Consider the following 25,016-nt stretch of genomic DNA (forward strand, 5'->3'; position numbering starts at 1 on the left):
TTTATTTATTTGTATGCGTGTTATTCGCATAACTAAAAAAGTATTAAACCGAATCGCATGAAATTTGGTGGGATGATTGGTTATTATCCGGGGACCATTTGATTAGATTTTGGGATCGATCGGGTCAAAGGTCAAGGTCATGAAAAGGTAAAAATCTTATTTTTACCATAGCGCGGTCAATTTGTATTCAATTGGCATGCAACTATTGCCAAAATGTTCATAATTCAATGCCCAATCTTGTGAAATGCGAAGGTATGCGCTCTACTGAGTGCCCGTTCTAGTTTGGTGTGCTGTAATCTTGGTGAAATCACATGAAGCACTTTGTCACTTTGTTTTGAAAGTTTTGTATCCATAAAGTTATTATTATTATGCAGCAGCAACGTTCCTAATGGATGTAAATTACACATAATTATCATGCCCATGATGATCTTCTGTGTATTTGTGCTCTGGTGAAGAAATCAAGCAGCAAGCAGCAGTTCATTTGTGTTTATGACAAGTTTAAAACAAGCAAACAAGTCAACGGACACGACCGCGCTGAGCAGTGAACAGTACTCACTACTTTAAATAAATAACTTTGTAAATGTATATCTGTGGTTATATTTGAACATCCCAGGCGATCAGATCAAAACTCTGGCCTGTGATTGTCTCTCGGTGTTCATCAAAATACAAACTATGTACAGCTCCGAAAATATCTTCATCATTGGTGAAGAAGATGAGAAACGGGAGTAGAAAAACATGAACATCACAAAGTCCTCCTCTTCCTCCTCTTCCTCCTCCTTCTTCTCCTTCTTCTCCTTCTTCTCCTTGTCCTCTAGCTGGCTGGGGACAGGAGGTGCACGTGGTGGCTGACTGCCTGCTCCATGGAGGTTTTGAAAGCCTGGTAGGAGGAGGAGACGGGCAGGAGTAGGAGGTTGGTGCCGGGCTCGCTCTGAGGGAAGAGACCCTCGTCCCTCCTCCTTCTGACTCTCCCCCTCTCTCCTCCTCCTCCTCCTCTCTCCATGGGGTGGAGGAAGGAGATGGAGGGATGGGGGAGGAGGCCGGCTGCTGGGAGCTCCTCAGCTCCTGTAGCAAAACGAAGAAGGTCCTGCAGGGAGATAGAACTCCTCCCAACTGAGGAGAGGAGAGAAGAGAAGAGGAGAGGAAACAAGAACGAGAGCGGAGACGAGAGGAGGTAAATATATTTCCAGCCTTCAGAGTTTTGTTGATCTTTTAAATAAATCCTGAACAGAACAACATGAGGGAGCTTCCTGAGGACCAGGATCCAGAGCGAGCGGTCTCTACCTCCACAGTCCAGCAGGAGGCGTCTCCAGAAGGAGGAGACAGGCGTCTCTCTGCTCAGCCGGATCTCCTGCTGGGAGAAGAGGACCCTGAAGACCTGCGAGAGCAGCTGAGCCGACAGGAGACTGTCACAGAAGACCCCGAGGAACGCCGAGGGCAACAACTGCACCTGCTCAAAGACCCCCAGAGTCTGGAGACCCTCACGGAGCCTACACACACACACACACACACGTGAGCTGAAGCTGTGACTTCCTGTGCGTGCGTGGGCCTTGAAGGCAGCGCTCTACCTCTGCAGTGGCTCCTGCATCCTGGTGATCAGGGTGAAGCCCACCAGGTCCTCCACCAGAGCCTCTCTCTCCTCCAGGCTGCTGATTGGTCGGTTGCAGCCGGCCACCTCCAGGAACTCCCGGCTCGCCGCCACAACCGAGACCAGCTCGTCCGTAGACTCCGCCTCCGCGATCTGAAATCCAGCCGATCGGTCAGTAAATCTCAACCATCCGATTGGATGACGCCCCCCCGTGATGTCATCGAGGCGCTCACCCGGGTGACCCGCAGGGTGGCGGGCGTGTCGGGGGTCATGTGACTGAGGGCCAGCGGGCGGTTGGCCGGGTGGTTGAAGAGACACTGGTAGAGAGCGCCAGAGAAGAAGCTGATGGGGGGTCCACCATGAGCCAGAGACAAGGCCAGCAGGCAGCCCACGTCGAAGTACAGGTCCTCACGCAGGGCTGCAGAGCATCACAGACTATCACGGACCATCACGGACCATCACGGACCATCACAGACCATCACGGACCATCACAGACCATCACGGACCATCACGGACCATCACAGACCATCACAGACCATCACGGACCATCACAGACCATCACAGACCATCACGGACCATCACGGACGATCACGGACCATCACAGACCATCACGGACCATCACGGACCATCACGGACCATCACGGACCATCACAGACCATCACAGACCATCACAGACCATCACGGACCATCACGGACCATCACAGACCATCACGGACCATCACAGACCATCACGGACCATCACAGACCATCACAGACCATCACAGACCATCACGGACCATCACAGACCATCACAGACCATCACGGACCATCACGGACCATCACAGACCATCACGGACCATCACAGACCATCACGGACCATCACAGACCATCACGGACCATCACAGACCATCACGGACCATCACGTGTTCAGAGGGTTTTAATAGACAATTGAAGGAGATCCGTACCTTGGGAGTCCAGCGCCAGGTTCTTGGATCCGTCTGGACCCTCAAACACCACACAGTCCTGGATTTGCTGCACCAGCAGCTTCAGGAAGTACTGCCGGGCCGCGTCGCCGTCCCGGAGGCTGCTGGGAAATGTAGTCAGCTGGTCGTCTGTGAAGCTGCACGGAGACGCCGTAAGTGAACATGCGCTCAATACCCGGGTGGAGACTAACACTGACACACAGAGGAGCGCTTGTTGTCCGCTCACCAGACGGACAGAGTAAGGGAGGGGTCGAAGTCGGGCCTCCTGACTAGCTCCACCCCTGCAGACAGGGCCTGGTCCCCGGCCACCTCCACCTGCACACTGATGGGACACCGCTGGGGGCCCAGAGCCTGCAAGACCCCCTCAGGGGACCCAGGTCCAACCGGTAGGTATGGTCTGAGAGAGGGAGGGTCCAGAGAGCTGTCAATCAAATGTAATGGGACCATTCATGACAACACCTGGAACGCCACCCGGTTAATGGAGATGTGCGTTAGGTTTGAGTACCTCTTATAGCTGATGGAGGAGTGGATGGGGTACGTGTGGCGCTTGGAGAGGAGACTCCTCCTCTGACCTCCTTGAGGAGACGCAATCAGGGAGGCTGGAGGAGACGAGATGAACCATCAGTAACAATGAAAAGAAGTGGAGACGTTTATAACACGCTTATTACATGTTATCACATGCTATCGAATGCTATCACATGCTAACACATTCTATCACATGCTAACACATTCTATCACATGCTACTACATGCTATCACATGCTACTACCTCTCCCATTCGTGGCTGTCGTGCAGTCGCTGCAGGCCCAGACTCTGCTGTCCAACTTTAACACAGAACACTTCCTGTGAGTTCCTCTGGAGCCACACAGCTGGCAACGGATCACCTCAAACCAGCTGAAACAACAACAACATGGTCACACTCTGCTCGGACCAAAGAATCCACACACGTCTTAAAAACACCTGGTGCCCAGTACCCACAATGCAACACAAGATTGCATCATGCTAGCAGCTAGGACTCTTTTGTTTACATACAATAATACAGAGCTGCCAACTTTTCAAAAAAGCTTGGAGTGAGATTTTGTCGGGGGTGACCAAAATGTTGCCGCGCACGCAGCCACACACGGTGGTGGCTCAAATATCAGGAAATTTGAATTAATGTGGCGTTGTCCCCATGTTGTACCCATGTTGTACCCATGTTGTACCCATGTTGTACCCATGTTGTCCCCATGTTGTCCCCATGTTGTCCCCATGTTGTACCCATGTTGTACCCATGTTGTACCCATGTTATACCCTGCATTCTGGCCTGGCAAAGGTCTTTTACGAGGCATCTTTGCTACCTTAAATATTTAAAATGTTTTTTAATAACTCTCTCATTTACAAAAACATGCTTAATTCTATTGCACAAATGTCCTGTCTTTATGTAAAATTCTTTATAATACATCTTACTTGTTCAAAGAGCTGTTTGAAATTTTTTTGAGAGGGTCCTTTTCCTAGGCCTGCAAATAAAGTGATACATGCTATGTGGGCAACCTTAACAAACAATGCTCTGATGTTTTGAGCATGCAGGATACCAAGAGGTTAACACGGTGCTCTCCTGCTGCTCCTTATGACAGCTGAGTTTACATCACCTCACAAAATCACACGCACAAACACAACGAATTATTTCAAGATTTAAAGTTGAAGAGAGTGAGTACTTAATTGAACCACATGTCATTAACAGGGCTCTTAAGTTTTGAAGACAGGCAAGAGTGACATATCTATCCAGGATGCTTTATTTTCATTGGTTGCTGGATTAAATCTTACCCAGATACAACAGATACGTTTTTTTCTGATTGGCTATTGTGTAGCCCATTTTTTTGTTTTTGTTTGGCTGATAAGTGGCACCTCACAGCAGAACTCCAGGGGAGCGCTTGATTCCCCCATGGTGAGGGCAGCTCATGTTTGCGCGCTGCGGCACATTAAAACATTAAATAGCCGAGAGTTTTTTCAGCGTGAGAAATACGATGTGTGGCGGGAGTGCGTGACGTAAGACCGAAATGCGTGACTGTCACACTCAATGCGTGACACTTGAGAGCCCTGCATTCACACACCGCAGTCTCTGCTCGTTGTGTCTGTTTGAAAATCTTCTTCTGTTGCTAACTTCGGGACTCTTTGGGGTAAATAGGATGTCTATGCAGCGAATAGGTTTACAGATGCGCTCCTTAGCGCCATCTGTCGTCGCGGAGTTTGAAAAGAAACCAACGCGCCTCGGCCCAAAATCAGAATTTCTTTTGCCGTGAGAAATTGGTTGTGTGGCGTGAGAGCGTGAAAACATGCAAAAGCGTGTGTCACACAGCGAAACCGTGAGAATTGGTAGCTCTGATAATAATATATAAATACTGTATTGTTCTTTCTCCTCTTTAACAATTGTTGACGTGTTTATAAATAATACTAATAATAATAACTACCCCGTCTTGGCAGAGTGCGACCGCCCGTCTCTGGAGAGGCAGACGAGAGCGTCGCAGCGCTCGTAGACCTCCAACAGCTCTGAGTACGCGTTTGCCTCCAACTCCCATGATGCATCTCTGAAAGACAAGAAGAAATGCAAAAAAATAAAATGGTCTCTTAAGCTCCACCCTCATTTACACTGTTTTAAAGTAGACCGCCGTAGGTTTGATACCGCTGCTGGCCGCGCAGTTCACTAGCCGCTCTACTAGCAATTCACTAGCCGCTTTACTAGCCTCTCGACTAGCCGCTTAATTAGCCGCTCTCCTTGCCGATAAATAGCCGCTCTACTAGCAGCTCTACTAGCCGCTCTACTGGCCGCTCACTAAAAGCAGTAGAATGTAACGGTGACGCCTGTCATCCCATTGAAGTAACCTGTCAATCAATAATCAGCTGTTTGTTGTCTTCTGGCATCCCGACCAATCAGAGTTCACGTCGGATGAGACGTACTAGCGGAGCAGTGTGGGAGCAAAAGATAAGCGTGGAGTCGAGTGTACGCAGCCTCATTCTACCCACAATCCTTTGCGTGGTTACCTCTCTGGGATGAAGATTCCCATCCGCAGCATCTCCTGCTGGAAGCTCTGCTTGTTGCTGCAGAGAGTACACCTGAAGAAGAAGAGCCCGGAGCTGTGGGCCTGACGCTGCAGCACAGACAGGAGAACACAGGAGGACAGACAGGAGGTCACAGGAGCGCAGACAGGAGCGCAGACAGGAGGACACACAGAAGGACAGAGGAGCGCAGACAGGAGAGTTATATACTATTCATTATTATTTCACAGATGTATTATTATCTCGTGCCCTCCAGCTCTCAGGTGCAGACGGAGGTCAGACCTGCACACAGTCCCGGTGGAACCAGCTGGCGTGGCAGGACGGACACTTGAGGACCGAGAAGCTGAGGACGGGATCGATGGCGTCCAGACAGACCGAGCAGGACTGAGGCAGACTGAGGTCCAGCCCCCCCACAGACTGGGTGGGACTGTGGTCTGGACAGTAGGACCTAGACACAGAGACGGGGTGGACACGTTGACCTCCTCATGGGGTCAGAGGTCATCATTGAGCTGTGATGAGACTCACGGGAAGTGCCCCTCAAACTGAGACAGGAAGCCGCGTCTCCTCCCGCAGGGGAAGTGGACCATCCTCCTGCAACTCCGCACGTTACAGCCCACACACGCGCCCTTCTTCTTACAGCCGCCACACGCCTGCAACACACGGTAACCACGGTAACAACATGTAACCACAACGTAACCACACGGTAAAAACACGTAAACAAATGAAGATGCAGTAAAAACACAAATAAAAAATACTGTAATGACACATTAAAAACACAGTAAAAGAATAATAAAAACACTTTAAACTGATAATAAAAACACTGTAAATAGATAAAAAGAGAAGTAGATTAAGAACTCTTTTATCTGCTCACCAGTCGAGCCGAGCGGCGGATCTCCTGTTTGATGTCTTCCACCAGGAAACCAAAGACGCCCTCGTCCTCCTCTCCTCGCTGGTACACTCCACAAGACGTCAGCTGATTTGATTGATGAGGCAGTAAGTAATCGACACGTTGGACATGATCAGGACGTTTAGACCTGGGTGTATCTTTCACTCGGCTAAACATCCTTTAAAAAAGGTGTATTTACAAGACACACGTCATTTATTGTTTGATAGAATTTTCATAGTACAACATATATTACATCAATCATATTCTTCCATGCAGAAAATGAAGTAAACAACACACACACACACACACACACACACACACGAGACAGGTGTGATGTCCTCACCACACACTCACCAGACAGAAGTAGTGCACAGAGAGCTTGTGCTCCTTCAGTGTGATCTTCTCCCCCAACACGGCCGGGTCGTCCTCACTAAGCCGGCACAGAGCGCAGCCTGCACACCACAGCACAGGTAAAGACTACAGAGGAGGAAGAAGAACAAGAACAACAGCAAGAGCAAGAAGAAGAAGCTACAGAAGACATACCTGCAAACTCATGAGGGGTGAAAAAGGTGACAACGGGGGGGGGGGGTGCAGGTGACTTTCTTTTCTTTCTTTTGTCACCACACCACATCCACGTTGTTTGAAGCCTCAAAGCTTTTAGAACCACAACTAGTCATTTTATTGTTCTGACCACAAATCTAAATAATGATAATAAACAGTTTAAGAACAAAAGGTCCTCCGCTCTGACTCAGCCCTATGATAGTAATAACAAATATACATTGTCATTATATATAATATGGTTAAAGTCATTCATGAACCAACTTACTTTTTTTTGGGCCTGAACAGTCCTCATGGACTTCTCCCTGAATCTGTTCTGTCTCTACCTGTTTGTCACGATACTCATATTATAACTTCTATACATATTACATACCTGCCATAAATATCATGATACCCGATACCAGAATTCAATACAATACCATAAAAACAATATGGTACCATTAATACGAGACTGGTATATTTATGTATAATAGTAATAAATAAAACATCTGTATGGTTCACTTTTTACCAACTTTTTCAACACTTAACAAATGACAGTAATATTAGTATTCATACAGCCAGATATGAATGAAACTACATGGTTCCATCATGGCATTGATGATACACTATGAGGCCGTTAGTCTCTGACCAGATGATCCACAGTTCATCAGGATGAGCAGCTGTAGAGTTACAGAACTTTACAGACTGAAACATTTCACTTCTGGCATCTTTTTATTTTTTAAGCCGAAGTCTCTAAAGCTGCGCCACTTCTCTCGCTGTGAGCTGCGCAGCGCAGTGTGCGCAGACAGCTCGACACGGAGCAGCGCGTGCGCTCTGATCGCTCTCTTAATGAAGTATCGATACTAAAAATATGCTAAATCACATCGTGTTTAACGTACGGGTATTTTGTTAGCATCGCTACACCGTGCAGCGTGACAGCAGCAGATGTAGCGGGCTGACATTCAAGCTAACCTAACTTCCCAAACGATGTCGACATCTGAACGCTGATTGGCCGAGACGCGACACGTCCATCAAAGATGTTTTATTGCGAAGAGCACCACTTCACACTTTTCTCCGCGTCTCACTGCAAGTTTGCAGGTATGGAAGAAGAACAAGAAGAACAAAAACAACAACAATAACAACAAGCTACAGAAGAAGAGGAAGAAAAAGTAGAACAAGAACAAGCAGAGGAAGAAAATGTAGAAGAAGAAGAAGAAGGACTTCCTCTTCGTTCTGACAGTTAGCTTTGATGACAGTCGATCACTCACATTCTTCGTCTGCAACCCTCGTCCTCCTCTCCTTCTTCTTCATGTTGGTGTGAGGACACGGCTCTGCAAAGACACAGATCAATACAATTCATAACAATAGTATTTAATCATACTTTTAAAAAGCAGGTTCACAGTGCTTTAGAGACATGCAATACACAAGTTCAAAACAGCCACGCAATTAAAGCACTTATAAAAGAGCTGCTGGTTCTACTGATACGTTATAACCGTGTTCAACAAGTCATACACAGACATCTGACGTCAAGTAAACATATTGTTTTAAAGTCTAAAAAAGACAAACATGGACTTCAAGTGAGTTAATCAGGATTATTAAATGAAGAACCTTCGGTGTGTCCGCGTCGTCTCGTGTGGTTTTATTCCGCTTGTTTGTTTGAACTTTATCCGTTGAGTTTTTAAATTTCCTTCTTTCAAAACAAAAGGAGCACGTTTCCGGTTCCGCTTCTTCTTCTTCGGGGGTTAGTCGCTGTTTGTAGACGGGTTTCTGCTTTAGCGCCCCTCGGTGGCTGGAAGGCAGACAGGTAGAGAATATATTTATACTTATAGATCAATAAAGTATTATCTTAACCTGCAATAATACCCAATAACAAATTAAATTGAATACAATATAATGACACCTAATATATAATCCAATCAAAATTAATATAAAAAATGTAATATAACAAATTATAATTCAATTTAATATAATATAATATACTTCAATATATAATTCAATATAATCCAATATAATATGATATAATACAGTATAATTTAATATAAAATAATCCAATGTAATAAAATCCAATATAGTTGAATATAATACAATTTAATATAATATAAAAATAATATAATATAATACAATATAATTGAATATAACATAAATGGTAAATGGACTGTACTTGTATAGATCTTTTCTAGTCTTCCCCACTCAAAGCGCTTTAACACATGACATCATTCACCCATTCACAAACTCAGTTCGGTGTACATACCGGTGAATCCTTACATTTGACTTTCACACCAGCCTTTAATAAAGACTCCATAACGTGTGTAATACCATCAACAGTCACTCGTTTGACGGGTGATCGAAACCAGATTGAGGTGACGCTCATGAGTCAACCCAGACAGAAAACATGTTTTATTTTCCACAGCAGCAGGTCTTGTTTGCTCCGTGTAGATTGTGTGGAGTCTCTTCTTTAAAGTCCGTGTGTGCTTCATGGGGTCACACGGGGCCTTCAGGTTGAGGGTCAATGGATGCTCCATTGGGGACCAGAGAGTTCCAGTGTGGAGGCCAGGAGTCTGCTCTCCTGGACTGGAGAAGCTCAGAGGAACACCTGCTCACCGGGCAGAGCTGCTGGACTCACCTGCACCTGTACAAGAGGATTTGCGTCACTCCTGATCTCCTGGACTCACATTGTGCTTTACTGACCACTTTCTGGTTTCTGTCCAGAAGCTGTCAGGTTGGTGGGAGGAGCCAGTCGCTGTGCAGGAACACTGGAGGTGAAACTGGGAGACTGGAGACCAGTAGTGGGCATTACAGGACCCTGAAGGAAGTAGCTGCTCTCTGTCGAGGGCTGGACTGTGGCTGCTCTGCTGTTTCTGTGAGAAGGAAGGAGGAGTTACCAATGAGACATGCGTGGTGGACTCGGTGTTCTGTCTCGATCTGCCCTGAGGGAGTGTTTAACATCACATTACTCTTCCTCCCTCCTGGATCTCACCTGCTCGGTAAGAGTCGTCGTAGCCAGGTGATGAGTGTCTCCTCCCTCTATGATGTTTGATCGGCATGCAGGCTCAAAGAGGAGCGCAGAGGCGGAGTCTGCAAAGTAATAAAGGATATTACGAAATATATCAAGAGTGAGCTCATCCTTTGGTGCCGGAGGGTGGGCGCCCCAATATGTGAACCGGCAGGTCCTGGGGCAGGCAGAGTCCCGGACAGCTTTCACCTTGGTGGGGTTGGCACTGCAGTCAATTTTGGAAACGTTCGAGCTCGGAGCTTGTTACACATACTATGATATTCAAAAAGAAAGATTTTACATACTGCACTGTGATTTTTATCTAAATAGTATACTTTTTATTAACTTTTTTCATATTCTATTTTCTCATCCCTTCAACAAACATCCTGAGACTTGAAGAGGATTTGAGACTTCCCTCCCCAGGGGAACAGGACTTTGACCAACGGTCCGAAACCCTGTAAATACAGAACAAGCAGTAAATACTGAGACTTGAAAATCTTGAATTAGAATGTTTTTATTTTAAATATGAATTCAATGATTAACCAAAACAGCTGCGGATGAATTAATAGCATGAAGAACTTTAAACAGTCCAGACCTCCTCAGTTTATTGAGGTAGCAGACAGAACTCCTCAAAGTCCTCAAGTCAGCCACAACGACCAGAACCTCATCACGACACAGGTTCTGTGTGTTCTCTGTTCTGTGTGTTCTCTGTATGTTCCGTGTTGTGTTCTCTGTTCTGTGTGTTTTCTGTAGTTTTGGTGGCCATACAAAGATCTTGTTGGCTGTTGGATGAGAACCAGAAGCTGTAAGAGTCTCAGCTGATGATGAAGATGACGATGATGAAGAGCAGTCGAGTTTTACTACCAATCTAGAACTAACTTCATGATGCCTGACAGCGTCTCAAACCTTCGACTTTAGAGAAGAACAAAAATAAAGTAAAATATTTCCCAGATTTACATATAATACAAATAAAAAATAAATATATCAGCTGTTATTAATTTGTATTTATGATTCATGACAAAAAGGTGCAGCGCATTCCCACACGTCGCCGGGACGCCATCAGGACGCCATGAGAACGCCGTCAAGATGCCGTCAGGACGCCTTCGTGGCGCCATCAGGACGCCATCACACCCCGGCGGATGATGTCAGAGCCGTAGCGCCGGCAGAGCGCCGCGTCGCCCCTCAGCTGGTGGGAGTGGCATCGCTTCAAGCGGGGCTCGGCCTCGCCGTCGCTCTCCGCTCGGTGTCTGGTCTTCGGGTACGACGGCGTGTTGGCCAGTGGCGGCTTGCAGGGCTCCTCCCCTTCCTCCGTCAGAGGCCTCTCGCGCCTCTTCGGGATCCTGAACTTCCCCCAGCTTCTAAGATGGCCACCCGTCGCCTGAGTTCTCCTGAGCCGGCCGCCGGTGGCGTCCGAACCCTCGGCGGCCCGATTGGGTTTAGCGGCGCTCGTCACCGCCGGGGGGGCGGGGCTTCTTTTGATCATCCTTTCGTCCGCGAAGAAGTCGTTGTTGTCGGAGTTCCTGATGTCGACCAGCCGGATGGACACGGTCTTCTCCAGATGTCTCAACCCGAACCGGTTCTTCACCTGGCCGGGGGCGCTCTCCGGCGCCGCCTCACCGCCGCTCCTCCTCTTCCTCCTCCTCCTCCTCTCCTCCTGCTCGTTCTCTCGTTTCCGTCTGGCGGGCGCCTCGTGCTCCGCCTCCCTCCTGAGGCCCTTCCGGCACTCCGTCTCCTGAACCACCTGCGGCTTGTGAAACTTTGGGAACGGGGTCTCGACTCGGGGGTCTGGTTCTTGGACCCGGGAGCTCGAGTGTGCCGAGTCAGAGAGGCTCCTCCCCTTTTCACGCTTTAAAGTCGACGATTTGGTCTTGGGCCCCGAGGGGGTCCCGGGGCAGCGAGGGGGGGCGCCCCGAGACGACAACCAGCCCGGAGAGAAGAGCTTCTCCAAGTCCTTCAGCGGAGGACCGGCTGCAACAGAGCAGAAGAACCTCACGATCCCTGTGATACATCATAAATATAATGTGTATAATTGTGGCTCAACAACAAGAAGACTCACCCTGGTGGTCCAGCAGCTGGTGGTCCAGCATCTCGTGGTCCAGCAGGCGGACCTGGTGCTGGAAGACCTGGTGCTGGAAGATCTGCTCCTGGACTCTCCACAGCGAGCGCTTCATCTTCTCCCTCCGGGTCACCATGTAGGTCAAGTTACGCACCTGAGGAGCAGCAGCAGGTTCTCTAGCAGCCACGTACCATCAAACCCAACACTCGTTTGTACAGGTGAGTCCTCTACTCTCCACGACTAATGACGTTTCATTTTAGAAATGTCTTTTGGAAAGAGACGTGAATGGAAATAAGAATGTTTAGAAAAGGTCGACGCCGCTCATTGGTTAGGTTGAACAGAAAGTGACCGTATCTGGACTGAGCAGTGACAAAGAGACCTGTCAATCAACTTGTAGCCGCCCTAAAGCAGCCCTGGTGGTCAGGAGAGAGAATGCAGCTTCTTCTGCAGCAGAACGTTTTTATTCTCCAGTAACTCTCAACAGTCGGATGTTATATTATTAAATAATTCTAAAACATTCTAATGATGTCATGTCCTCTCGTCTCATGTGAATAAATCTACAAAGAAACAAACTCCTGGGAATGCGTCTCCATTTATTTGGCCTTTGCTCACGCCCTCCTCCTGCGCTCTGGAGGAGGTGAAGGAGAAACCTACCCTCTCCAGGTCCTGCCGCAGGTGGGTGAAGAGCTGCAGGCGGCGCAGCAGCACCTCCTGCTCGCGGCGTGCCAGGCTCTCCTCCTCGTCCTTCTTGGGCGTGAGGAGCGGCTGGTTGAAGTTGGCCTTGCGCTTCAGCTTCCAGTACTGGAACAGGAAGTCCACCACCTCCTGCTGCAGCTTCAGGCAGCTGGCCACCTCCTGCGCCTCCACGAACTGGTAGAACTCCTCCTCCATCTCCTGCAGCTTGAGCTTGCGGAGGCTGACCCTCTTCTCCTGCTGGCGGCAGGCGAGCAGCTCCAGGTCGGTGAGCTGAGGAGCCACGTGGGCCGAGGAGCAAGGGGAGGCGGCCTCCTGCTGCTCCTCCCCTCTCACCCGGCCTCTCCTCCCGACCTTCTGGTCTCCGGCGCTCTCCTTCTCCTCCTCCTCGCCTCCAGAGTCTCGGGCCCTGCACTCGGCGCCCTCCAGCCCCGAGTGTTTGGGGCAGAAGGACTTGAACTTGACCTCGTCGTCCTGCGTGAGTGTGGTGCTCATCTGCAGCGCGGCCAGGAGGCCGCACGTCACGTGGAAGGCGGTCCGGCAGTTTGTGGCCGAACACTGCACAAGAAACAGAGAGCATCATGGGACATTACTCACTAATGTGAGGAGTAATATGATGATGATGATGATGATGCTCACCTGAATACAGGCCCCGGCTTTCTCCTTGCACAGGCAGCAGACCAGAGCCCACCTGCTGCTGGGGATGTGGGACACGTTGGTGATGGGCTCCATCTTCTCCGGGTTCCCGATGTTCACCTGCAGAGCGACACGGTCGGCATTAACTCACGGCCACCCAGAGATAAAAGGTGAATAATAATATGTGAAAACTAATGTTGTCTGATAATATTCAGATGAAGAGTTTCATCCTCAGGGATCGATCATCGACCACTGTGAGAGAGCCTCAGTGTGTGGTGGGAGTCACCTCTGGGATCCACAGGGCACAGCTGACGTGGACCCACTTGGTCCCGCTCCGGGTGGGCTTCATGGCGCCCCCCTTCTTGGGACACAGCTGGCACCGCGGCCGGATGCCCAGAGCGCAGATCCGGCACAGCCAGCTGCCCGGAGGGACCTTCTGGATGCCGTAGCACGCCTGGTGGCCAGAGGCAGGGGGTCAATGCAGTGTGTGTGTGTGTGTGTGTGTGTGTCCCAGCCCGTGAATGTGACATGAAATGCATGTACGGAATCAATGTTAATTTGACCGTGAACGCCCCGAACTCTCCAACGCCCTGAACACACCGGACTCCCCAACACCCTGAAGGCCCAGAACTCCCCAACGCTCCGACGCTCCGACGCCCTGAAAGCACCGAACGCCTTCAATTGAATCCATCAATAGTTGTGGTTGCCCAGCGAGTGACGGTGTGTGTGTTGACCTCTGACCTGGTGCACGCAGATGTTGCACTTGTCGCAGAACACCATCTCGTTGTTGTCCTCCCCGTCGGGGGAGCGGCAGACGTCGCACACCACGTCCTCGTCGTACTCGATGCCCAGCCCCTCCTCCGTCTCCGTGGCGTGCGTCATGTTTTCGTGGCAGCGGCGCTCGAACTCCTCCATCGCCCGCTCCATGGTGATCTCGTCCAGCGGCGGCACAGCTGGAGGAGCCGGGAGTCAAAGGTTTACCGGTCGGTCCGTGCTTCAGTCTCAGTGCAGGTGTCGTACAGGAAGCGCTCACCCATCTCCGCCAACTCCCCGTTGGCGGCCTGCAGCCAGGCCACGTCCTCCTCGTTCAGGTCGTAGCGGCACATCCCCTCCGCCAGCGTCCGGATGTCCACGTAGCCCAGCGCCTCGGCGCCCGACGTCCGGATCAGCTTCTTGGGCTTGACGAACATCACCTCCTTCCCTTTGTCGGCCAGCTCCCTGCACCGAGTTCACCAACTTTGAATCTCTCTTTAACGACTCATGGTGCTCAAAATATCTCTGACGGCATCACACGCAGGAGACCTGTTCTCTGGCGGAACGTTATAGATCCATCAGAGCAAAGTTCTGGACTGGTTTGGTCTGACAGCCTCTCTGAACCCATCTGAACCACCGGTGCTGGCCTGGCCCCCTACCTGGTGACGGGCTGAGGGATGGACTGGGGGCTGACGGGGACCTGGACCCCCTTCTCCCAGTCCTGCCGCCACGGGTCGGCCAGGACGTAGTACTCCTCCGGGCTCAGCTGGAACGAGTCGTGCACCTTCATGGCGGTGATCAGGTCAGTCCGGAAAACCTGCAGAACAAAAGTCACCCAGAATGCAACAGTGAAGCATCCGACTCTTTTGTGCAAAATACTGACGAGTGAAATATGTGGCCAGCACAAATTCTCCAGCCACAAAATAATGTTACAGACTTTATCTGGAGGACTTCTCCTCCATTAGCCGTGAGGACCTGGATGTAAAGAGACTCGACATCACGTACCTCAGAGGGCTTCTGGCCCGGGACCCTCCTGGGCTGAGACCAGCTGGTGGAGTTACCTGGAGGAGAAACGACAGTTCCTTAAACGCCTCATGCTCTCCTGTTGCTGCTTTGTTAAAGAACCTCTGGAACACATTCACTCACGAGCAAAAACGTAGAAAAGTGAAACTTAAAAAAAGATTTTTAAAGCCTCAAAGTCACAGAAAGAGCTCCGGGTCAGTTCCTCATTCCAGAGTCTGGACAATAATTAAACCCCCAAAAATGTGTCCGTCTGTCTGTCTCTCTGTCTGACTTGTGAGGCTGTACTGAAAGGGCCGCGTGTCCCTACTCTGTGTCCCTCAGATTGTAGACCTCCTTTGGTTTTTCCTTAATCTTTGTCCACCTGGCATCCTTCTTTCCTTTCCTCTCTCTTGGTTTCCTTCCTGAATGTGAAGTAAACACAGACGGGACACACTACCTAAAGAAGACGTACAGACTGCACATGGACCCGGCATGTGAAGAATCTACTGTGTGTTGTGGTATCTGAGGGTCAACGCGGTCCTCTCCTCTGCAGCAGCACGGCCCTCGCCCGGCGGCCTACATGTGGACTGACATGAATCAGCAGAGACAACGTGTTGCTTACTTCCGTTATCGGAGTCCTCATCACTGCTGCTGCAGCTGCTGGAGCGCCTGCTCCTCTTCATCTTCGTCAACGGGACACTGCACACCAACCAGACCGGAGGTGGAGTTACAACAAAGGATTCATTTTGACAACATGACATGATAAAGACATATTATTACATTTGGGAATGACTCAAAAACTGACATGACGTCATAGCACACCCTGCCAGAGTCATTGCAAGTAAAGTTTGCACCATGTAAAAACAAGAAATATCTTAAACAAACTAACTATATATTAAACTAACTAACTCTTAATCATTTAACTTCCAGACACATCTGCAGCCGCCACGTGCACGAGGCTCTATTCTACTCCCAAAGCGGTAGTTTCTAGAACGTAAACAAGGCGGCTCTGTCGCCCAACGGTCTCCAGGCTGATCTGACAGCGCGGAGCCGTGTTGACGCATGCGTATTACATACTACTCACCGAAGAAGCGACGACGACAAAAACAAGAGCCACGCGCACGGAAACGGCGAGTCAGCCGGCGACGAGCAGCAAAATCCTCGGCAGGGGGGGTCGCGTGCACGCGAGCGAGAGAAGCAAGCGTAGTGTACCAAAAGGTTCAAATCAGAGCTGCGCACGCAGCGTGGCATTATTTGAATTGCACTAACGTCGCTAACGTACGTAGCGTAACTCCTCCTATCCACCACGTTACGCAACGCACGAGCCACCCACACCCGCGAACCTGTACGTGTTCATGTTTTCCACGACCGTTAACTTCACAAATAAATCAAATAAAGTGATACAAAGATAAAGTGGCGGTTGATATCTCAACGGCCGTTGCTCGGACCGTTAACGTGACGTAGTCTTGTCCGTTGAGAGGGTTAGCGACGTCGGTCCGCCCGTTAGCTGGAGGCTATGTGTACGTCAGTGAGTACTCTCTTCCATGTTTGGCGCCATTTTAAAATGACCACGTCGTGTTTTCTTTTTTTTCTTGTTCTTTTTTCTCTTCTCCCCTGACCGTAAAAAACATTCCGGTAAAAACACACCAAACATATATTTATATATGTATATATATTTATACTTATACAGGCACACGACGACTTAACGCTTCTTTGTGAGTCGGAAGAAGAACGTGAAGGTACATACGGAGCCCTTCAGGCCGATGAGCCGGTGTTTTGAGTTTCGATGAGTTCCGCTTGACCCGCATTCCACAAACACAACACGGGGCGGCGGCCGGGGGAGGATCCCCGGGCCTCCTCCTCACGGAGGAACGCACCTCACTGCCCTTTAAAAACACACTTTGTTTTGAATATTGTTTTAAGAAATACTTTTTTTTAAAATATTGTTTTAAAAAACACACACTTTGTTATTAATATTGTTTTTAAAAACACTTTTTAAAAACTTTTTTTTTTTAAACACTTTTTTAAAATATTGTTTTTATAAACACACACTTGTTTTTAATATTGTTTTAAAAACTCTTTAAAAAAAATTTGTTTAAAAAAAAACAAAAAACACACTTTGTTTTTAATTTTGTTTTTAAAAACACTCTTTTTTTAAACTTCTTTTTTTTAAACACACTTTTTTTCATATTGTTTTTAAAAACACTTACAAAATATATTGTTTACAATTTTTTTTTCAATATTGTTTTAAAATTATTTTTTAAAATGTTTTTAAAAAACACAACAAATATTTTTTAACAACTTCTTAAAAAATATATTGTTTAAAATTATTTTTGTTAAATATTGTTTAAAAAATATCTTTTAAAAAAATAGTGTTTTAAAAAACACACTTTTTGTTTTTAATATTGTTAAAAAAATGTTTTTAATATTTTGTTGTTTTCACAAACACAATAACAAAATTACACAAATTTGTATTTGTTTATCTCTGTCGGTTTTCTGGTTTGTGGTATGTGCTCAATAATAATATGAATGAATTAATAAGGACACAAATGGTGTTTAAAGACTGATCTTAAATTTATTTTAGTTTTGGTGTTTATGGGATTAATGTCTTGTTTTTTTCCTTTTTCTCTATAATAATAAATAAATACAAATAAATTTAGTTTAGCAAATGGTCTTTGACACTTTAAATGAACGTAAGTTGTTTTAATTACAAGTACATTTGAGATAGAACTCTTTAATATATTTGTATTCATGTATCGCTATTTTAGTTTCATTTCAGTAATTTTTATGATGTTTATCTTGTTTGTCTTAATAATAAGAATGCATCCCGTCTTTAAAGAATGATCTTAACTTGTTTTAATTAAATTGATTATTTATTTATTTAGGTCAATGTTAGAGTTAATGTTTTTGTTTGTCTCCTTAATATCACACAGAATATATATATATATGTATATATATCTATATATATATATATGTATATAATACATAAGACATTATAAATTAATATTTTTATACATTATATTATATATATAATATATATATATATAAAATGTATAACACGTAATATATATATATATATATATATATACATAAAGTAATCAATGCATTTAGTAATCAATGTATCGGTGCACCGATGTCGTCGCAGCAGAAGCAGTCTGAAGGTTCCAGTCCAGACGAAGACGGACTCTATATTATATTATATTTAGTTTATTTTCCCTAACAAACATCCAAAGATGTCGGTGGTGCGTTCAGGAGCGCGGGACAGAAGCGGTCGACGGGTCATCGATCTCTGCCCCTAGAGCTGATCCTCCTTCGGCTTCTCGCTGATTAGAAACAGAGACGAGTCTCACTGGAATACATGTGCACATGCATGCGCACGTTTCCGTGGATTAGCACTCTTGCACGCCCGCACGCTTACACAGCAATATATATATACATGTGCGATATGGTGAAGTTCCGGGATCATCCGCAGCCCCAGTGGGGGCGCTGTTGAGCTGCGTAGCTCTGAGGGAAAACTACCATTACAATATTACACATAATAAAGATAATATAAACTGGCACAAGACCAGCCATTACAATTCTGTATTAAAATGAAGTATGTTCTCTTGCCCCCAATTCAGCTTTAACTTAATATTAAGTTATTGATTATTTTATAGTTTTCACATCCTTCAGTTTAATAAAGGGAGATATACATGTTACTGTATTTCCTTATAATGCCTTTGTTTTGAAATGATTAATTACCTGCTTTGTAAAAACATTTCTTTATAGAGTAAGGGGATGAGTTTACTAGAGTTTCTTTGCTGCTGTAATACTGAACATCTTCCACTGCTGGACTAATACATAATATTAATTTCCATGTATCACATGACGCGTTTGTGTTATTTAAACCCATAATTTTATCTTTCTCGGCATCTTACCTCTCCTCCTTTCCCGTTACCTTCCCTCGTGCTGAACGTTCATTATGACTTATCATGTATAATGACAGTTCTGCTCATTGTTATACATTAAAGTTTCCATTTAAAGATTTTAGTGAACAATAAACTCCAGACGTCGTCAATTATTAACCAAATCGATTTATTATGCATGAACAAATCCCTTCCTGCCTGTCACACACACGCGCACACACACACACAACATTTAAATACACAACGTGGTGGAATTCGGCATAGCTCACTTTTATGTTGCACATGCTTTAATAAAATGATAATATATATTTACAGGATAACGTCTGAGAACTAAAGTCCCAGGAGCAGCTCCCGGTCCGCCTGCAGCTCATCGCAACTCCTTGTTGGGGTTGGGTTGGTTTTCCCTAGAACGGGGTCATGGGGTCAGGGGGGTAGAACCAAAATAAAGAGGGAGAACACAAACCATGGGTTTGGGTTTTGGGGGTTGGCCATCGTAGCATTAAACATATCTGGAGTTCATCAACTACATAAATATGGCAGTAACACTGAGTAATTCATACGTCTATGTACAGAGTCTGTGACGTGGGGAGATGTTGGCCTTCTTAAACTCCTCCCCCTTTACCTACCTACCTACCCCCCCCCCCCCCCGGGACTGACAAACTAAATAAGGCACAATTAATACTTGGACCATGTTCTCTCTCCTCGTGTAAACAATGGCTCCATCAGGACCGCCTCCCCCTTCCCTTTGATCCATCGGGAGTCTCATCCGGCTGACGCGGTCAAACAGGTTTCTTATGGCAACGACCTTTGACCCCCCCCCCCCCCGACTCCTCCCCCTCCTCCTGCCATCCCAAAAAATAAAAATACATTTCAAAATAAAAGACCCCCTCCCTCCATGTTGCTCAACAGAAACAATCACATGGTGACAAACGAAGAGGACGAGTAGTGCGGCACTACAACAGGGATCAGAACGAAGTGATCGATTGATTGATAAGCTTTCCCAAGCTGAAGCAGATTCAAGTGCGATGTGACGAGACCAAGATAAAAAAAACAAGAGAAATCCGTTTCCCGATCCACTGATGGTCTTCGACCAATGACTGACCTCCACACACCAACGAACCCCCCCCCCCGTCTGGAGAATGACTACAATAATCTGTGGTTGTTTTTCAAATACATCAAACGGCACCACTGGTCTCCTACTCCAGGTTTCTGTCCTTTAAAAGAAGAAGCCCTCGGCCAAGGTATCCGCTTCCTGTTGGTGGTCCTCTTGGGGGGGGGGGGAGTCTTGAGTCCACGACAGCCACCAGACAGACTCAGGAGGTGGAGGTTTACTATAGGGGGCAGGTAGGAGGTGGTCTGGGTGGAGGTGGGGGCGCTCAGTCGTGCTTCAGGTGGTCTTTGACGTCCTCCTCGTCCGTGTACTCCGACGGCTCGTCGCCCGGCTTCAGCAACCGCCCCACGTAGTCGTATTTTTCTGGAACAACAAAGTCTCACTTTAAAAAATAAAATAACAGTGATGAATGAAAAGTGACGTGTCGATCTCCTCAGACCGGGACACTTAACAAGCACGACAAGTGTGGAGCAGATTGGAGCAAGTCCAGTTGAGCCAGTAGGGGGCGCTGTGACTATGTGAACACAAGACACGCCCCTAAGAGGTTCATTGGACCATATCTCCTCAACACAATAAGATATCAAAAAGCTGTTTACACCTGTAAGTGACAGAGCTTCGCTCATGATGCACATACAGTTTGGTGTGAATCCAGGCTGGAGGAGAACTGGTCAATGTGTTTTTCACTAAATTCAAAATGGCGAGAAATCTAAGTCGGCGGAGCTTAAGGGTCTGAGAGGCTTATTCATAGAGCAGGACCAAGTGGACATGTGTGAGACGTGTCAAGACAATGGGACATTCTGGGTGAGGGGCGTCGCCGGTCAAACTTTGAGGGGGCGCTAGAGAGCAGCTTTTATTGACCCAAAGTTTACGTCGATATCAAACGTCTAGTTTCACAGAACCTGACGAGCTCGATGAGTTTGGAGACTTTTGGGGTTTCTTAAGTTCCGCAATGTCCTAAAATAAAGAACAGAATAATAACCTTTACGATGTCAATAGGGTCCTAATAATGGACGTAATTCATTCCCTGGAGTGAATCTTGTCCAGTATAATATATACATGATAATAATATATCTATTTAATAATATATATATATATATGACTCCACATGTAATCTTCTAAAGCTCCTCTTCTAGCTTTCAGGTCTCATCATCTGGGAAGCAGTTTTAAAGTCCTGGTTTTAAACACGCGGTAATGCCCCGGTACCGCCTCCTACCCATGAACTGCATCTCCCACTCGCGGACGCTCTCCATCTGCACGGCGTTGAGGTCGGACAGGTCGTCATACTCGTCCCTCAGGATGTGCTTCTCCAGGCAGAAGGTGGCCAGGCCTCTGGAAGCATCCCGGCCCGCGAAGATGCCGTAAGGACCGTCTGGGGGGAAAGAGGACCGGGTCAGAATCTACTGCTGACCCAGACCTGTTGGGTCCGGTTCACACTCACATTACACATGTTCTCCCAACACAGAACATACGGCCTCCCTGGTCACAGCTTTAGTAACTCAAGTGAACACTAAGTATATATGAATAAGGTACCGCAGGTTATGAATTAGAGAAACTAGATATTATTGCTATTAATAATTCACTTTCATCCTCAAAAACATAAACACATATACATTTAATTTCTCAGGATGTCCCCGCAGCGAGCACCATCTCCCTCAACCACAAGGAGGAGTCAGGAGGAGATTCCTTCTGGTCACATGACATATATTGTTCATGTGTCCATCTTGATAGAGAACCCTCCTCTTTCTCTCTGAACTTTACCCACTTAAAGCTGCTCCTGTTCTGATGTGAGGGTCAAAAGGTCAGAGGAGGTCATAAGTGTACGGATTGTAGAACTTCTACCAACATTCACCTCAAAACACCCTGAACACCCAGAGCCTCCTGGATGTTTTAAAACTCCTCTAGAAGAACCCCATCATCATCATCATCACCTCCACCTCCACCTCCACCAGACCAGCATGTGAGACCCTGCAGCCACAGACACCAGGAGAACATCCTCCAGGTGAAAGACGTTCTGCTGGAGAACCAAAATAATTCAAAACTATCAAAACCTACCAAACATCTAAAATGATCTTTAGTTCATGGTTCATACGCGACACAAACAAAACAACTCCTCAGTGACTCCTGCAGCTGCACAACAGCCTGAAGTCCACCAGATAAACCAGACGGTCTGCGACGTGGCCTTGGCCGATCCGGTGAGCCACCTGGACCGCCTGACCCGGACCCACCGGTCCGCCTGATCTGGACCCGTGTGTCGAGTAGCAGACGTGTCACTGCTGGGAATGTGTGTGAATAATTATAGTTTATTGGGGGGAGCGTGTGTGTGGGGAGAAACTAGACTGAAGCGCTGCTCTGTGGAAGTAAATAATATAATACATTAAGTCAAGATGAAAATGATGTGCTTTGTGGAAGTAAATATTAAAATGTGCTTGAAGTAAATATGTAGAAGCCTCTCGCTGCTCATAACTAATAATCACAACACGGATGTTCTGAAGAATCATTTATATGACGTGGTGAAGTTCTTGCTGTGCTCATGCACGGTGAGCGCCGTCATTGTAAACAAGCTGCGCGGGCTGCAGCCACGCGTGCGTGCACGTCCAGCGGGTTCACGCGCGTCCACGTCCCACTTTAAACCTCCAGGTTTAACTTTTTAAAAGTTGCACATATCCAGTGTCCTCCCAAAGCACGTTAAACCCCGTCAGCGGCGCTAGTTAGCTCGCGGCTAGCCGTCCCGTTCATTAACACAGCCTATGCTAAGCTAAACTACGCTGGCATGTTTCGTCCGGGACCGACTCCCAGCGAGCGGGACGCGTCCGCCGCCTTCACCCGGCTCTCGGAGCTCCACCGGCGGACCGTCTCCACTCACCTTTCCCGTAGAACTTCTTCCCGCTGGTGACGTCGAACACCTTCATGTGGACGGCCATGAGGATGCGCGGGTCCCGCAGCCCGTCGTAGTCCCGCAGCTGCTGCAGCGAGAAGTCCCGTCTCCTCATCTTGGGCAGCGCAGAGGCCTCGTCGCTCTGGGCCGCGGCGGCCGCGAGCCGCACGCCCCACCGCCGGTACGCCGCCACGCAGGCCGCCACCAGCAGCAGCAGCAGCCCGGCGTTCAGCAGCACCGCGCCGAGGCCGAGCCCGTCCGCTTCGTCCGCCGGGCCTGAGAGCCCGAGGCCGCCTTCGCCGCCGCCGCCGCCGCTCGCGTCGACTGGTCCGCTCGCGCTGTCTCCATCGTCCGCCATGCTGCTCTCCGGTTTAGCCTCACCCGCCCCTGGGCCCGATGCTGCGTTCAGGGGCCGTGCGGGAGAAGAAGAAAAAGCGGAACCACCGGTTGAACGAGAAGCGTGCGATGTTTGTTACGTCGCGTTGTTGTTGTTCCGCGATGGGGAGCGGTTTGGTTTTAATATCGATTGATTGTTATTTGATTAATCAGTGACTTTTATTTCGGGTCTAAATGTAAAATGTCGTTCCCGTGTTTTTAAAGTGACGTTTTCAAACACGTCACCAAGACTCCAAATATCTCACACCAACAACTTTGTTTGTTTAACAAAATGTTTTCAATTTTTTTAAATATAAACGGTGTAAGCATAATTATGACTTAATATCTCATTATTATGACTTAATATCTCATTATTATGACTTGTATCAAGACTTAAATAATGAAAGTAAAAAATATGAGACTAATTCATTATTTGGAGAAAAGTAACACTTGTGCTGTTCTATTTGTATGTGCTTATAGCTGAGGCGTGATGTTATATTGATGTTATATGTTCATAGTGGACCTCCTTTTATAAACATCCCATAAACAACGGGAGAGCTCTCTAGACTTTCTGAACACTTATTCATTAAAGCCCCACTATGTAGTTTTTCCCTTTTAGCGCCCCCTTCAGTTTTTGAGGTATTTAACGTTTACTTCAGTGTCGTAAATACCCAGTTACGATAGACGCAGCCTCGCATACACTTGTATTGAGTTGGGATCATGTGTTGTCCTGTATTATAATTATTGTTATTATTTGTACGTGTCACGGGTTATAAAAGGTGACGAGGGGGAGGTGACGCAAGTTTGTTTTTGTTTGGCGCGCGCTGACAGGCGGCGGTCTTGTTGAGCGGACTCAGAACAGCAGCAATCCGGCGACTGTTTCTATTTTGGATTTATACCAACGGGCGGGATCACTAATAGAAGACTGCGCAGGAACACTGTGAACTGGCCCAGCACCTACCGGACTAGGGTGAAGTAGCGCGGGGATTGAACGCGGCGCCTCGCCACGTTTCCGCCTGGTCGGTCAGCTGTTTGCCGGCTTTTCGGGGGAGGGGGTGTGTGCGCGTGCAGTCATTAATTTTGTTTTGGGGGACTGCAAACACTTTGGGGACTGTCGGGATCCGGGGATTATACTTCGTTTTGAGTGGGTTTGATTTTGTAGTGTATGTGTTCATTTTGGGGGCTTGCAGATGCATTGAATTTGATTTAATATAATAACATTTGGGTTTCCGCATATTGACTGTGTTTTTCTTTTACGACAATTTGAGCAGAGAGAGTTAACTAGTTAACACCAGAATTCGCAGATCCGCCCATTCCCCTTTTTTTTTTAGCGTATTGTACCTTTTCCCCTTGATTGAGTTGCTCAGGGCGAATGAAACATCACCAAAAGAAAGACAACATTTAGTTTAGATGAAATACCGATCAAGTTTTCAGCCTATATACGTTGTTTTCTAAATGTTCGAATGTGGAGTACGTGTGATCGAATACAATTTTGTTGACAACAACAAAAAGCTACCCTTATACTGTAGCTGCGAGCGTGGAGTGGCACTATATGACATTGCGTAATCACTGCCAGAAAGCAGGTCGAAGTACATCCGTCCCGGAGCGGGCGACTC

General features: G+C 47.3%; 3 protein-coding genes across 13 annotated transcripts; all 3 read right to left on the reverse strand.

Moving 5' to 3' along the window:
- Positions 1-471: 471 nt before the first annotated feature.
- On the reverse strand, positions 472-9,937 carry g2e3 (G2/M-phase specific E3 ubiquitin protein ligase). Of its 6 annotated transcripts, none has more exons than XM_056426170.1 (17): positions 9,254-9,937; positions 8,611-8,791; positions 8,271-8,333; positions 6,820-6,917; positions 6,451-6,552; positions 6,105-6,229; positions 5,862-6,027; positions 5,565-5,671; positions 4,994-5,110; positions 3,316-3,440; positions 3,053-3,146; positions 2,774-2,968; positions 2,530-2,684; positions 1,819-2,003; positions 1,566-1,738; positions 1,282-1,487; positions 472-1,110 (listed from the first exon to the last, which is right to left on the reverse strand). In XM_056426170.1, exons 3-17 carry the CDS (start codon positions 8,311-8,313, stop codon positions 812-814), a joined length of 2,190 nt encoding a protein of 729 aa, XP_056282145.1. In that variant the 5' UTR covers positions 8,314-8,333; positions 8,611-8,791; positions 9,254-9,937; the 3' UTR covers positions 472-811. The 6 variants fall into 6 exon arrangements, with proteins under 6 accessions (XP_056282145.1, XP_056282146.1, XP_056282141.1 ...); XM_056426171.1 differs by having other exon boundaries at positions 2,774-2,944; positions 9,254-9,936; XM_056426166.1 differs by lacking the exons at positions 8,611-8,791; positions 9,254-9,937 and adding an exon at positions 7,009-8,148 and having other exon boundaries at positions 8,271-8,328.
- A 555-nt stretch (positions 9,938-10,492) lies between these two features.
- jade1 (jade family PHD finger 1) lies at positions 10,493-16,961 on the reverse strand. Of its 6 annotated transcripts, none has more exons than XM_056426164.1 (11): positions 16,882-16,961; positions 15,757-15,833; positions 15,138-15,193; positions 14,792-14,949; positions 14,413-14,597; positions 14,121-14,332; positions 13,666-13,833; positions 13,383-13,499; positions 12,705-13,301; positions 12,051-12,204; positions 10,493-11,962 (listed from the first exon to the last, which is right to left on the reverse strand). In XM_056426164.1, the coding sequence occupies exons 2-11, from the start codon at positions 15,815-15,817 to the stop codon at positions 11,109-11,111; spliced, it is 2,562 nt and encodes an 853-aa protein (XP_056282139.1). In that variant the 5' UTR covers positions 15,818-15,833; positions 16,882-16,961; the 3' UTR covers positions 10,493-11,108. The 6 variants fall into 6 exon arrangements, with proteins under 6 accessions (XP_056282139.1, XP_056282140.1, XP_056282137.1 ...); XM_056426165.1 differs by lacking the exon at positions 16,882-16,961 and adding an exon at positions 16,823-16,881; XM_056426162.1 differs by lacking the exon at positions 16,882-16,961 and adding an exon at positions 16,583-16,875.
- Positions 16,962-19,187: 2,226 nt separating this feature from the next.
- Positions 19,188-24,627, reverse strand: pgrmc2 (progesterone receptor membrane component 2). The gene is made up of 3 exons (XM_056425513.1): positions 23,014-24,627; positions 21,364-21,519; positions 19,188-20,513 (listed from the first exon to the last, which is right to left on the reverse strand). The coding sequence occupies exons 1-3, from the start codon at positions 23,381-23,383 to the stop codon at positions 20,416-20,418; spliced, it is 624 nt and encodes a 207-aa protein (XP_056281488.1). The 5' UTR covers positions 23,384-24,627; the 3' UTR covers positions 19,188-20,415.
- Positions 24,628-25,016: the final 389 nt, after the last annotated feature.

The sequence above is a fragment of the Pseudoliparis swirei genome, chromosome 11 (genome assembly GCF_029220125.1).
Source record: "Pseudoliparis swirei isolate HS2019 ecotype Mariana Trench chromosome 11, NWPU_hadal_v1, whole genome shotgun sequence".
NCBI lineage: Eukaryota > Metazoa > Chordata > Actinopteri > Perciformes > Liparidae > Pseudoliparis > Pseudoliparis swirei.

Coding starts and splice junctions, on each gene's coding strand:
- g2e3 (XM_056426166.1), bottom strand. CDS start 7,096: ATGTGGTGTGGTGACAAAAGAAAGAAAAGAAAGTCACCTGCACCCCCC. Junction 6,028..6,104: donor CAGTTTGAGGGGCACTTCCC/GTGAGTCTCATC, acceptor CTCTGTGTCTAG/GTCCTACTGTCCAGACCACA. Junction 1,739..1,818: donor CCACCCTGCGGGTCACCCGG/GTGAGCGCCTCG, acceptor GCTGGATTTCAG/ATCGCGGAGGCGGAGTCTAC.
- pgrmc2 (XM_056425513.1), bottom strand. CDS start 23,383: ATGGCGGACGATGGAGACAGCGCGAGCGGACCAGTCGACGCGAGCGGC. Junction 21,520..23,013: donor GAAGAAGTTCTACGGGAAAG/GTGAGTGGAGAC, acceptor CTTTCCCCCCAG/ACGGTCCTTACGGCATCTTC. Junction 20,514..21,363: donor GTGGGAGATGCAGTTCATGG/GTAGGAGGCGGT, acceptor TTGTTGTTCCAG/AAAAATACGACTACGTGGGG.
- jade1 (XM_056426159.1), bottom strand. CDS start 16,385: ATGCCACGCTGCGTGCGCAGCTCTGATTTGAACCTTTTGGTACACTAC. Junction 13,302..13,382: donor AAGCCGGGGCCTGTATTCAG/GTGAGCATCATC, acceptor TTTCTTGTGCAG/TGTTCGGCCACAAACTGCCG. Junction 12,205..12,704: donor TGCGGCAGGACCTGGAGAGG/GTAGGTTTCTCC, acceptor GCTGCTCCTCAG/GTGCGTAACTTGACCTACAT.